The sequence below is a fragment of the Budorcas taxicolor genome, chromosome 23 (assembly GCF_023091745.1).
Source record: "Budorcas taxicolor isolate Tak-1 chromosome 23, Takin1.1, whole genome shotgun sequence".
NCBI lineage: Eukaryota > Metazoa > Chordata > Mammalia > Artiodactyla > Bovidae > Budorcas > Budorcas taxicolor.
The window spans coordinates 14,043,434-14,056,781 of NC_068932.1; the positions used below are offsets into that span (position 1 = coordinate 14,043,434).

The 13,348-nt window shown below is 36.6% G+C and overlaps 1 protein-coding gene across 1 annotated transcript in view; it reads left to right on the top strand.

Moving 5' to 3' along the window:
- The window catches only part of KIF11 (kinesin family member 11), a 40,179-nt gene that overhangs the window by 17,610 nt on the left and 9,221 nt on the right, over window positions 1-13,348 (top strand). The window contains exons 12-17 of the mRNA XM_052661216.1: window positions 445-633; window positions 1,534-1,741; window positions 2,558-2,730; window positions 4,455-4,580; window positions 5,943-6,101; window positions 8,444-8,550. Coding sequence (XP_052517176.1) covers window positions 445-633; window positions 1,534-1,741; window positions 2,558-2,730; window positions 4,455-4,580; window positions 5,943-6,101; window positions 8,444-8,550 — 962 coding nt within the window. The remainder of the gene's footprint in view (window positions 1-444; window positions 634-1,533; window positions 1,742-2,557; window positions 2,731-4,454; window positions 4,581-5,942; window positions 6,102-8,443; window positions 8,551-13,348) is intronic.

Consider the following 13,348-nt stretch of genomic DNA (forward strand, 5'->3'; position numbering starts at 1 on the left):
CAGATAACAAAAGGCAGATGTTGGGAGAAACCAGATGTTAAATAACTAGGGTTGAAAGACCTGACCCTTCAGTGCCACTCTCACACTGGCAGTGTTGAAAGGAATCTGAAGAATTAACACATTTCATTAGACCTGTTACTTGTTTTTGTTTGGTTGGCTGTTCCCCACGATTTGCGGAATCGTAATTCCCTGACCAGGGATCAAACCTGTGCCGATAGCACTGGACACGCAGAGTCCTAACTACTGGACCACCAGTGCTAGTAGTAGTTATAGGAAGATACCAGTTACCATATGAAATGTTCTAACCTACCTGGTAACTTGTTACAACTTTTATATGGAAATAATTTGTTGGTTCTTTTAGTATTATGAACTAGCCAGGTGTGTCAATGACCAGTTTGGCATTTTTAAATTCTAAAACAAAAATGTTTCATGTGTTATATGTAGGTTACAGAATTGTTTATGGATAGTAAAAATGAACTTAACCAGTGCAAATCTGACCTGCAAAGTAAGGCACAGGAACTTGAAACCACTCAAAGACATTTGCAGGAAACTAAATTACAGCTTGTTGAAGAAGAATTTATCACCTCTGCTTTGGAAAGTACTGAGGAGAGACTTCATGATGCTGCCAGCAGGGTTTGTCTTTTGTTTTTATTTGAAGTTGCGTTAAAGAAGTTAAAGGATGGGTAGAAGTAACTTTCTTAGCATAAGCTAAGAAATTGTGAAATTCTGTTTATTCACTCCAAATGATTCTTCTGTCCATTTAAGAAGCATTATTTTACTATTTTGTCTAGATTTTCTTCACTGGAGATGCTTATTTAAGAAAAATCTATTCCTTAGGTTTTGAAAATAGAACCTGACTTGAATATACTTTGTGAATGTTTAGAATAATGGTGTTGTACTGCTTTACCTGTGGTCATGGTTGAGACTAGTCATCAAGAATTTAGTATCTTCTAATGATGGATGATGTTGAAAGGACTCACTTTTTTATTAGATGTATCCTTCGGAAATTAGTTACACATGAAAGCGAAAGTCACTCAATCATGTCCAGCTCTTTGCCACCCCATGGACTGTACAGTTCATGGAATTCTCCAGGCCAGAATACTGGAGTGAGTAGCCTTTTCCTTCTCCAGGGCATCTTCCCAACCCAAGGACTGAACCCAGGTCTCCCACATTGCAGGCAGATTCTTTACCAACTGAGCCACAAGGGAAGCCCAATAATACTGGAGTGGGTAGCCTATCCCTTCTCCAGCGGATCTTCCTGACCCAGGAATTGAACCAGGGTCTCCTGCCTTAGTAACACATATTGGGGAAACATTTGTGAGGGAGCATAATTATTAAAATTGATTGGCAAAATCAGCTTTCCTAGATGGCTAGGGGAGGAGAAATAAACATTGGCATGAATTTAAAAATTTCTTCTGAGACTATATGTAAAATTTACTAGTTCTTTTTAGAAGTCTTTAATGAAGATATTTTCATTAGATTGCTTTTGTCTTATCCATCTTATCAACACTTATTTTTAAAAATCATATATAGTTGCTTAACACAGTTGAAGAAACTACAAAAGATGTATTTGGTCTCCATTCTAAACTGGATCGTAAGAAGGCAGTTGATCAGCATAACGCAGAAGCTCAAGATGTTTTTGGCAAAAACTTGAATAGTCTGTTTAATAACATGGAAGAGTTAATTAAGGATGGCAGCACGAAGCAAAAGGCCATGCTAGAAGTTCACAAGACCTTGTTTGGTAAGTACAAACATTTCTCTTTTTTTTTAATTGAAGATAGTTGCTTTACAGAATTTTGTTGGTTTCTGCCAAACATCTGCATGAATGAGCCATAGGTATACATATGTCCCCTTCCTCTTGAACCTCCCTCCCTTCTCCCTCCCCATTCCACCCCTGAGTCATATAGCAAATTCCCATTGGCTATCTGTTTTTACATATGGCAGTATGTTTCCATGTTACTCTCTATACATCTCACCCTCTCCTTCCTCCCCCCACCCATGTCCATAAGTCTGTCCTCTACATCTGGGTCTCCTTTGCTACCCTGCAAATAATTTCATCAGTAAGTTCAAGCATTTCTTATTCCAGTCTTACTGTGTTTAGTGTGAGACTAATTTCAAAACTGATATTAAAGTATTATTTTCACTATAGGAAATTTGGAAGATGCAGACATGAAAAATTTAAAAGGTCACTTAGAGTCTAGTTACTCTAAGCTAACCACTAAAAAATTTATTTATTGATTTCTAGTTTCTCTTCTTTAACCTTTTTTATCTACAGTAATGCTGTGTATTTTAGTTAGAGATTAATTTTTAGATTATTCTGATTCTTACACTAAGTTACAGTTTCAGGTCTGATATACTTAACAGATGTGCCCAGTGCTTCTGGAATACTATGGAACATAACTTATGTTTAAAATAATTCCATGCTTACATAGTGAGTCAGTTATTTTAAGCTTATTTGTTACAAATTACCACAACAGGGATATAAATTTTGCCAAGATTGTATTTGTGTTTAATCGTATTTATGTCCAGATTTACATCTTTTTTCTTTTTGGTATAGGTAACCTGCTGACGTCCAGTGTCTCTGCATTAGACACTATTACTGCAACAGCACTTGGATCTCTCACGTCGATTCCAGAAAACGTGTCTACACTTGTTTCTCAGATTTCTAATATGATATTGAAAGAACAGTCGTTAGCAGCAGAAAGTAAAACTGTACTTCAGGAACTGATTGTTAGTAAATCTTTTCTACATTTGATAAGTCTCCAAAAACAATGTTAACTGCTCTTCTTTCATGTTAAGCTTTACTAGACACAGTGGTAAATAGATTACTTTAATAGAGTAGGTTTATATTGTTAAAGACAGGTCTCTTCACTGTTTTTTTCCTCCCAGAAAGATTAATTTCCAATAGCATATATATAACCTTTGAAACTTTTTTCACTTATATTCTGTAACATAGAGTGTAGGAGTTCATGTGTCTTTTGAAAGAGTTGTAGGTTTAGCTCCACGTGAATTCAGGGGACCTATGACTTGTTAGCTGGCTCAGAAATTGGTCAGTTATGCTTTTCTTAAGGGTCCTGGAATAGTCATGCTAATAATGTTACACCGACCCAACCTGAAGGGTATATTAAGTACTTAATTTTAAAACTACAGAAATACAGAAAAATGTGTAAGAAAAATGACTTATAGAATTTGGGGAACATATATAACAATTTGTGGGGTCCAATATGTGTAATCAAGTCCTTCTGACCTGTAACTGTGAGGCTTTTCCCCATAATTCTCTAGAAGCCAGTCATCTAATTACACAATGTTGTCTACCTTCTCCATACTTGATTTCTTTATACCCTTCATTTTGTAATTTTATCATTTGTCTGGGACGTTCTTGGCCATATAACTTACTTTGGTTTTTCCCTCTGTATAGGCTCTCTGCCTCCCTTTTTGAGTTTAACAATATTTGTTGAACATTTTCCAAGTAAAGATTGCTCATGTTAGCCAACATTCTGCCTAAATTCAGTGCTTGCATGACATTGTTGGGTAGATTTCTTTGGTCACCCAAATTTGACAAAGTTAAAAGATGCTCACTGGTACTTACTTTTTGGGAGTTTTTTTAAATTGGAGTATAATTGCTTTACAATGTTCTGTTAGTTTCTGCTGTATGAGAATTGATTCACTCACTAAATAAATGGTAGTCTCTGTTTATTGATGTCTTCCTACCAAGTCATAAGCAAGCTTGAGTCTGAAGAGGTAATTGTTCCCACAGAATGAGTTGAAATTAGTATGATAGCTCTTCTTTCCAAAGGAAACCAGTACTCTTTTAAGCATTTACTAATTATTTCATTATAGTTCTTCATCCTTCCCCTAGTAATAGGAGCTTAGTTCAGAATTTTTTTCTTCTTTTTATAAAAATTTCTAATCTACAGTACTTTCTAACTTTTGTATATACTTTGACAAGAACCAGAACAATGACAAGTTCTTATCCAGTAGAATGTAAGTCACCAGTTCTTCCAACTTAAATGCCTCCAACCCAAAGCCTACTTTTCAAGGCTATTTGGTTTCAGCCTTTTTGACTTAGTAACCTAAAGTTGTTTGAAATTTATTTGTTTGAAATATAATTGTAGGTGTTTTTTCCTTTCTTTGTTTACATTGCTGAAATTTTATCAAATGACTGTCATTTTCCCCTCTTCTGAATTCTTCAGACTTATGTTACAGTAAACTATTAAGAATTTATTGTACATAAAGTGACCATTTCTTAATTCCTATATGCAGGATTAAGTGGTTTATGATGAATATAAACTCTAGTAATAGGCTCTGTAGGCTATAAAAAAGAGAACGGACACTTAGGATTTTAATATACATGTGTTTAGTTAACAAGGTATTTAAGATATCATTTAACTATCCAGATTTATGGAAGTAAAAATATCCTTTTTAAAGAGTTGTATATTTATTTTTAAAACCAGAATGTACTTAAGACTGACCTCCTCAGTTCACTGGGAACAGTTTTATCCCCCACTGTGGCATCTATACTGGAAATCAATAGTCAACTGAAGAATATTTTCAAGACTTTGTTGATTATGGCTAATAAGGTAACGAATATTCTTATTATCTCATATTGTTAAGAAAGAAACTCCACATGAATTCAAGGGACCCAGGACTTGTTAGTTGAGAAGTGTTTACATGTAGAACCCATGGGTTATGAGAAGGAATCTGGAGGAGGGAGGAAGAGAGGATGCTGTGATCAGGATGCTGACCATTGATTGATGTGGTCTGCAGAATCATGGCTAAGAAAAACGAGAGGAAATGATCTTCAAGCATCATAGCATACATAGTGGTCTGTCATATGGTGTGTGTACATATGTGGTTATACATACATATGTATGCATACCTATATAAATATGGATAATAAGATACCTCTGTGTGCATGCCAAGTCACTTAAGTCATGTCTGACTCTTGGCGAACCTATGGACTGTAGCCCGCCAGGCTCCTCTGTCAGTGGGATTCTCCAGGCAAGAATACTGGAGTGGATTGCCATGCCCTCCTCCAGGGGATGTTCCTGACCCAGCATCAAACCCACATCTTCTGCATTATCAGTTGGGTTCTTTATGACTAGGGCCACCTGGGAAGCCCCAAAATACCTCTCATCCTCCTCCTAAGTCGCTTCAGTCATGTCCGACTCTGCTGCCCCATAGACGGCAGCCCACTAGGCTTCTCTGTCCCTGGGATTCTCCAGGCAAGAACACTGGAGTGGGTTGCCATTTCCTTCTCCAATGTGTGAAAGTGAAAAGTGAAAGTGAAGTTGCTCAGTTGTGTCCAACTCTTAGCAACCCCATGGACTGCAGCCCACCAGGCTCCTCTGTCCATGGGATTTTCCAGGCAAGAGTACTAGAGTGGGTTGCCATTGCCTTCTAGATGTGTTTAAAAATGGTAACAATCACCTCTCAGAGGTGGGAGTGGGACTGGGGTTCTAGGGGCTGGAGGGGAAAGGAAGGGACTTTTCTCTGCAATACTGTTTTCTACCTTTTCTATTTTGTATGTATTCAAAAAAGTAAAACAATTTTATTTTTTGGCTGTGCTGTGTCTTTGTTACTTCAAGGACGTTTTCTCTAGTTGTGGTGAGCAGGGGCACTCTTGAGTTGTGGTGTGTGGACTTCTCATCGTGGGGCCTACTCTCACTTTGGAGCACAGGCTCGGGTGCGTGGGCTTCGGTTGCTGCCGCATGTTGGCTCAGTAGTTGCGCTTCTGGGCTCTAGAGCACAGGCTCAACAGTGGCTTGTCGGCTTAGTTGCTGCGCAGCTTGTGGAATCTTCCTGGATCAGGGATCGAATCTGTGTCTTCCTTCATGGGCAGGAGGATTCTTTACCACTGAGCCACCAGGGAAGCCCCTAGGACATTTTTTTTTTTTTAATTTAAGAAAAGAAATTAAAAAAAAATTTTTTTTCTCTTAAAGATAGAAGATCAGAAGAAGGAAATGGATGGCTTTCTTAGTACATTGTGTAACAATCTACATGAACTAAAAGAAAATACAGTTTCTTCCTTGGCTGAATCACAGAAGCTGTGTGAAACCTTAACTGAAGACATGAAGAAAACAAAGAAAATCCAATCACAGGTATATAGGTGATTTGAGTGTAAAACGAAAGCTTTATGATCTTTAGATCCCTGTTACAGACTGAATGCTATATAACTAAATTAGAAACCTGAAAATACTGTCAGCACTTTTGCTTAAAACAGTAATTAATGTGAAATAAGAGTACGTCTCGATCAGTTACTATTTGATGATCTGCTACATTCAGAGTGCAGTGAGACAAGGCAGTCCTTTCTTCATACCAAGAAGAAAGATGAAGCTGCAGAAATAGTGCCCTGGGAGTACAGTTAGAAGAAAATGATTAGAACATTTAAAGCGACTTGTGTGTACATTACAACCCAGGTGACTCTAGCGGTTCCAGCAGCACAGTAGCTGGAGCAGTGGCAGAAGGAAACAAAGCTTGGCAGGAGAGGAGAGCCAGAGAAGTGACAGGGAAAGCTGTAGGCTGCAATAGATCTATGAACTCAGCCAAAAATGGTGGTGGCAGAGCCTAGCTGCCTCAAAGAAGACACGTTTTAGACAGTACTTATGTGTATGGGCAGAAAAACTTGAGAACTATATTTGTGACTATTTCTGTAACAGTTTAGTTTCTGTTCTGTAGAAAGTGTAAAGCATTCCAACAGAGGGTTTTAATGTAGATTTTATTTTTTTGCACCTGTTCTGTTGATTGCTAAATGTAACAGTCTGATCATGACACTGAATAAATGTGTCTTTTTAAAGCAGTCTACTCTGAAGCCATTTTGGTAAACTACCCCAACATTGTGAAGTCAGATTTCCTTCAGGGTGACACTGGGTTCTGAATTTATTTACAGCCTGCTTGGGTGGGGAAGCCCTTGTCTTCAGAAAGCTTGGTGTAGTTGAACTAACAGTTACTGTGTTATGACCTGGCGTTCACAGCTAAAAAGGTCACCCAAGCAAAGTCATAGAGTTTTTAGGTTACTAATATGATTGTTGGCACATCCTATGCAATATATCTAACTGAATTATGGTGCCATGTAAAGTTCTAGATGGGAATGAAGCTTGTGAATCATCCATTATCATGTGTAATCATTTAATAACCTCTTGAGAGAATTCTTTGGTGTATTGTGCTTAGGACGCCATGCTTTTACTGTTGTGGCCCAGGATCAATCCCTGGCCAGGGAACTAAGATCCCACAAGCTGCGCACTGTGAGCAAAGAAACCAAACCAACCAAAACAAAAACACCCCTCTTGGATGGAATGGAAAAAAAAAGCAATTTTAAAATAAGATTGCTTCCCTAATTGATAAGCATAAAACTTTTCACACAAAAGGTTAATATTGAAATTAGTACAAGTAATAGTTAACATTTATTGAGTAACTCACTATGTATTTATTCCTCCCACCAGTATAGATACAGGTTCAGTTACTAGCTCAGTTTTCTAATGAGGAAACTGAGTCCTTGGGAACCTCTGACAATATTTAGATCCCCTTATAGCTATGGTGGTGATTAAACTGCCTGAAAGGAATCCATTTTTGGAGGAGCTTTTCTATATGTTTCTAGAACATATTGCTGAAATTTGAAATTGCAGCAATTTCTTATACCTCTTCATAGAGTGTTTGCCTTAAACCTGTCTAGATCTTTTTAGGTATATATTCTGAGGAACACCTATGTGAGAAGTATTTTAGCATGAGTGACTTGACTTCCTGGGCTGAAAAGAAGCAGGTTTACTAACTGAGCTGTTTCTTAGATATTCTAGAACTTAAGGTTAGCACTGACAAACCTGTTTACATGTAGATAAATCTAATGCCTGCATTTCCCTCTACTTTGAGATAAGCAGAAATACTGACACTTTATTCAAAATCAGTGTGTTAAATGTGTATTGTCAGCTGCTGTGTTATTCAGAGATGTGTTTCAAGATGCCACAGATGAGAAAATGATAAGCTCCTTTAACATTAAAATGATCCAACTAGGTTCTATAAAATGTTTCAGCTATATTAGTTGACAGTATTTTTGGACTGCTTGACCCATTAGATTTTCAGCATTACTTTTCCTTCTAGTAAGTAGTGTTATCAGTTAAGAAGCAACTCTGTGTATCTGTCGAAATGGTTCCCTTTTTGGTATATTTGGTTAGTTCTGAAGTACACTGAAAGTAACTTGTTACTTATAGTTAAAATAGCTTGCTAATTTAAAAGTTTGCTAATTATTTAGTTTTTTTTTTAATGCCTTTAATATGATTATTCCTTTAACATCACTTCTGCTACCTTCCCCTGTCAGAGAGGTGGAGTTAAAGATCTCGTCAGGAATGTGTATCATCCTCACCTATGGGAAAATACTTTATATCAGTATGGAGTAAAAAGTTTAACCATTATAATTTCAATCTTTTCCCTCCCTGCACCTTTCTTACAGGAACTTTACCAGTTAATCAATCTTTGGGAGGAGAGATACTGTGATTTGGAGGAAAAGTGTAAAAACATCCAGAAACCACTTAGCAGTGTTCAAGAAAATACAGAGCAGTAAGCTGTTTTTAAATTTGCTTTAGCTTTTCTCTACCTGAAATTATTTAAAAGTTTAATAAAAAGTTTAAATAGTACAAATACCTATCAACCCATTTTCTCATATATTTTATTATGTTCATTTTATCATCCTCATTTCCTCTCCCCCTTTCTCTGTAATATTATATATTAAATAATTATATAATATTATATAGTACGTTAAAGTGATGTGAAGTTAAAGTTGCTCAGTTGTGTCTGACTCTTTGTGACCCCACCAGGCTTCTTTGTCCATAAAATTCTCCAGGCCAGAATAGTGGAGTGAGTAGCTGTTCCCTTTTCCAGGGGAACTTCCCAACCCAGGGATCGAACCTAGGTCTCCCACATTGCAGGTGGATTCTTTACTGTCTGAGCCACCAGGGAAGCCCATATAGTTAGTATGTTGTATTATATAATATTGCTGTAGATGAACATTCTTTTGAATGACAGTGGATACAGATATATGATATATAATACTATATATATATATAATATTCTGAATAAGTTATGGTCTTTGTAATCTCCACTTTTCCCCAAATACTTCAGTGTATATCCTAAAAACATAAGATAGTGTCTTATAATTATTTTATTAAAAAAATTTTTAATTTTATTGGAATATAGTTGATTTACAATGTTGGGTTAGTTTCAAGTATACAGCAAAGTGAATCAGTTAAACATGTACATATATCCCATTTCTTTTTAGAGTCTTTTCCCATGTATAGTATTACAGAATATTAACTAGAATTCCCTGTGTATACAGTAGGTTCTTATTAGTTATCTATTGTAACAATTATTTTAAATTAGCAAGTTAATATTGAGAACTACTGTTATCTAATATACATACCTAATTCAAATTTTGCCAATTCTCTCACTAATGTTTTTTATAAGAAAAAAATAAAAAAATATTTTGCTCCTGGTCCAGGATTTAATTCAGAATCACACGTTGCGTTTAATTGTCACCTCTCTTTGAGTCTCCTTTGATCTGGAGCAGTTGCTTAGTCTGTGTCTTTCATGGCCTCTTCTTTTTCCATGAGCACAGAATATATTTAGTAGAGTGTCCCTTATTTGGGGTGGCCTTCATGGTTAGTTGGATCTGTCAAGAATAACACAAAAGTAGTGTGTTCTTAGTGCATCTCAGATATCAAGAGGTTTAACTTTGATAATTTGGGTATAGTGTTGTCCTCTAGATTTCTCCCCTATAAAGTTCCTTTGCAATTAATAAAGAACTTAAGGAGAGATACTTTGAAACTATGTAAGTATCCTGATCTTAGAATCCATTGATATGTATGTCTGAAATAATTATGGTAGTGGTTGTCAAATGATTTTTTTCTAATCCCATCATTCCTTCTACATGTGTTAGCTGGCATTCTACTGAGAGGAAGAGCTTTCCCTTTCCCTTGCCATTTATTCTTATTCATTTATGTTATCATGTACTCATGGATTCTTTTATCCTCTGGGTTATAATCCACTATTTTTTAAATTTTGATGCTCAAATTATCTCAGGTTTTTGTTTTGTTGTTATCTTTTTTTTTTGGGCTGTGCAGCGTGGCTTGTCAGATCTTAGTTCCCTGAAGAGGGATCAAACCTGTGCGCCCTGCAGTAGAAGCATGGAGCCCTAACTGCTGGGCAGGCAGGGAGCTCCCTGTCCCAGTTTTGGCTAGTGAGAGCCTCTTCAAGTTGTCTTCTGTGTCCTTTTGATATGATCTGTCTTTTTTGAGGGGTCTCCAAGAATCAGACACAACTGAGCAACTAACAGACAAGACACATGGCATGGTGTTCCAGTAATCTTGTACTTTCTCAGCTCCAGCTCTAAAATCATAGTAATAGAAACCAAGATCTGGGTACTAGATGTTCTTACTGCTACTGGGGTGTCATTTCCTTTAAGGCTTCTCAGGTGGACATAGCTGGAAATATATGTGTGAATGCGTACATATATGTGCACATAAGTATCTTTTCAGTCCATATTTGTGCTGCTTTTTCAGACTGTGAGAAACTTGGCTTTCATCCACAATATATTTACATATTTGTTCAATTTTAGAATACACATTAAGTAATTTAACAATTTCTAACTCATATTCATGATGAAATATATATTTACTAATTACAGCAGGGTTTGGCAAACTATGACTCGGCTGGATGCCTGCTACTGCAGATAATTTTATTGACATATCCGTGTTTGTTTATTCCATCTGCCAGTTTGTTTACGTGTTGTCTTTGGCTGTATTTAGCTGCTTTTTGTACCATAAGGAGTATATCAAAGACTACTTGTAAGCCTAAAATATTTGCTGTCTGGATTTTAAAGAAAAAGTTTGCTGATTCCTGCATTAGTGTTTAATGTTACTTTATAGTTCACTGCTTGCCAGTCTCATATCCTTATCATACAGCTCAATCAGACTTACGTTTTCTTTTAGAAGTTTTATAATATTATGTAAGATTTAAATCCATGAGTTGTTTTGTTTTTTTTAATTTGGCCATACCACGTGGCTTGCAGTAATTTAGTTCCCTGACCAGGGATCAAATCTGAGTCTTTGGCAGTGAAAGTACCAAGTCCTGACCATTGGACTGCCAGGGAATTCCCCATGATCTGGTTTTTAATTTTGTTGTGTAAGGTGTGGGGTTTGTCAAGTTTTTTGCCTGTAGATATTATAAACTCACAAGGATAAAAATACTCTGATATTTACCCCTATTTTTGCCCATTAAATTGTTCCTTCCTGAAGTTTCAAGCTTTCTTCTGTTTGGAGAACTTCCTTTAGTCTTTAGGGTAGGTCTGCTGCCCACAAATGCTGTTTTGCTTTGTCTGACAATATCTTGATTTTCCTTTCATTCCTGAACAGTATTTTCAGTGGCTATAGAATTCAGGGTTGACAAGTCTTTTCTTTCCGTACCTGGAATATGTTGTTCATTTCCTTTTGGTCTCCAAGAGATGAGAAATCCACAGTTACTCAAATCTTGTTCATGTATAGCCAGTGTCTCTGTACCTGCTTTCAAGATATTTTCTTTGTCCTTAGTTTTTAAACACTTGATTATATTGTATTTGCTTATGTATTTCTTTGATTTAATCATCTTTGGGTTTGCTCAGCATCTTGAAGGTAGCACTAGTGGTAAAGAACTGGTAAGAGATGTGGGTTTGATCCCTGGGTCAGGAACATCCCCTGGAAGAGGGCATGGCAACCCACTTCAGTATTCTTGCTTGGAGAATCCCACTGACAGAGGAGCCTGGTGGGCTGTGGTCCGTGGGACTGCAAAGTCGGACACAACTGAAGCAACTTAGCAGCAGCTTCTTGAATCTGTAGACTTATGTCTTTCACCAGACTTTGAAATTTTCATCCCTTTTTTTAAAAAACCAAGACTGATCGATTGATTTTTTTGGCCTTGGCACACAGCTTGTGGGATTTAGTTCTCCAACCAGGGATTGAAGCCCAGGCCATGGCAGCACCAAGTCCTAACCATTTGACTACCAGGGAACTCCCTCCATTATGTCTTTGAACATTTTTCAGCGCTGTATTTTTTCTCCTCTGATTCTAGAACTTTGATGACACAAATGTTCAGTTTTTTTTTTTTTTACTGTGGTCCCATAGTTCTCTGAGACTATAGATATATAGTCTATTTTCTCTTTGATAAGATTAAGTAAATTCTATAATCTGTCTTTATGCTCACTGACCATTCTTTTGTCCTGTTTAATCTACTGTTGAACCCATTCAGTGAGATGTTTTATTTCAATTATTGCTTTTTTTCAGTTTTATAATTTCCTTTTACTTCTTTTTAAAAATCTCTTCTATTTCTTTGTTAAGATTCTCTTTCTCTATTTTCTAGATGTATTTTAATTGCTCATTGAAAATTAAGATTCTCTTTCTGTTTTTTCTAGATGTATTTTAATTGCTCATTGAAAACATTTTTATCATGGTTGATTAAAATCCTTATGAAATTGTTCCAACATTTGAATTATCTCAGTATTGGTACCTGTTGTCTTGACTCACTCAAGGTGTGATTTTCCAGAGTGGTTTTCAGTTGTTTCCTGAACATTTTGTTTATTATGTTAGGTGATTCAGAACCCTATTTAAATCTTTTTTAAGTGGGAAGGTCTTGGCCCACCTTTTGGGGCTGTGACTCCAATAACGATTTAATTTTCAGAGCCCTAGTAGTTCTATTATGGCATGCTTCATTACGTGCTACCTATATGAGAAAAATCTGTATTCTGCTTTTGATGAATAGTGTTCTGATCATGTCATTTAGGACGATTGGTAGTGCTATTCAGGTCACCTATATCCTTACTGAGTTTCTGTTTACTTGTTCTACTAATAAAGGGGTATTGAAATTGATTTTAATTGTAGATTTGTCTATTTCTCTTCTCAGTTCTGTCAGGTTTTTGCCTCATATAAGTGATGCTCTGTTGTAGATGCATACACAGTAGGGTTGATATATCTTGGAGAATATACCTTTTATCATTATGTATTAATAGAGTCCCTTTTTATCTGTGATAATTTTCGTTGTTCTAAAGTCTACTTGGTCTGAAATTAATTCAAAATCTTCTGGCTCAGATGGTAGAGTTTGCCTACAGTGCAGGAGACCTGGGTTCGATTCCTGGGTTGGGAAGATCCCCTGAAAAGGAAATGGCTACCTCTCTAGTATTCTTGCGTGGAAAATTCCATGGACGGAGGAGCCTGGCAGGCTATAGTCTGTGGGGTTGCAAAGAGTCACACAGCACTGAGCAACTTCACTTTCACTTTCTTTCAATACAAAAAATGTCAGTTTTCCATTGACTGCTATTTGCATAATATAGCTT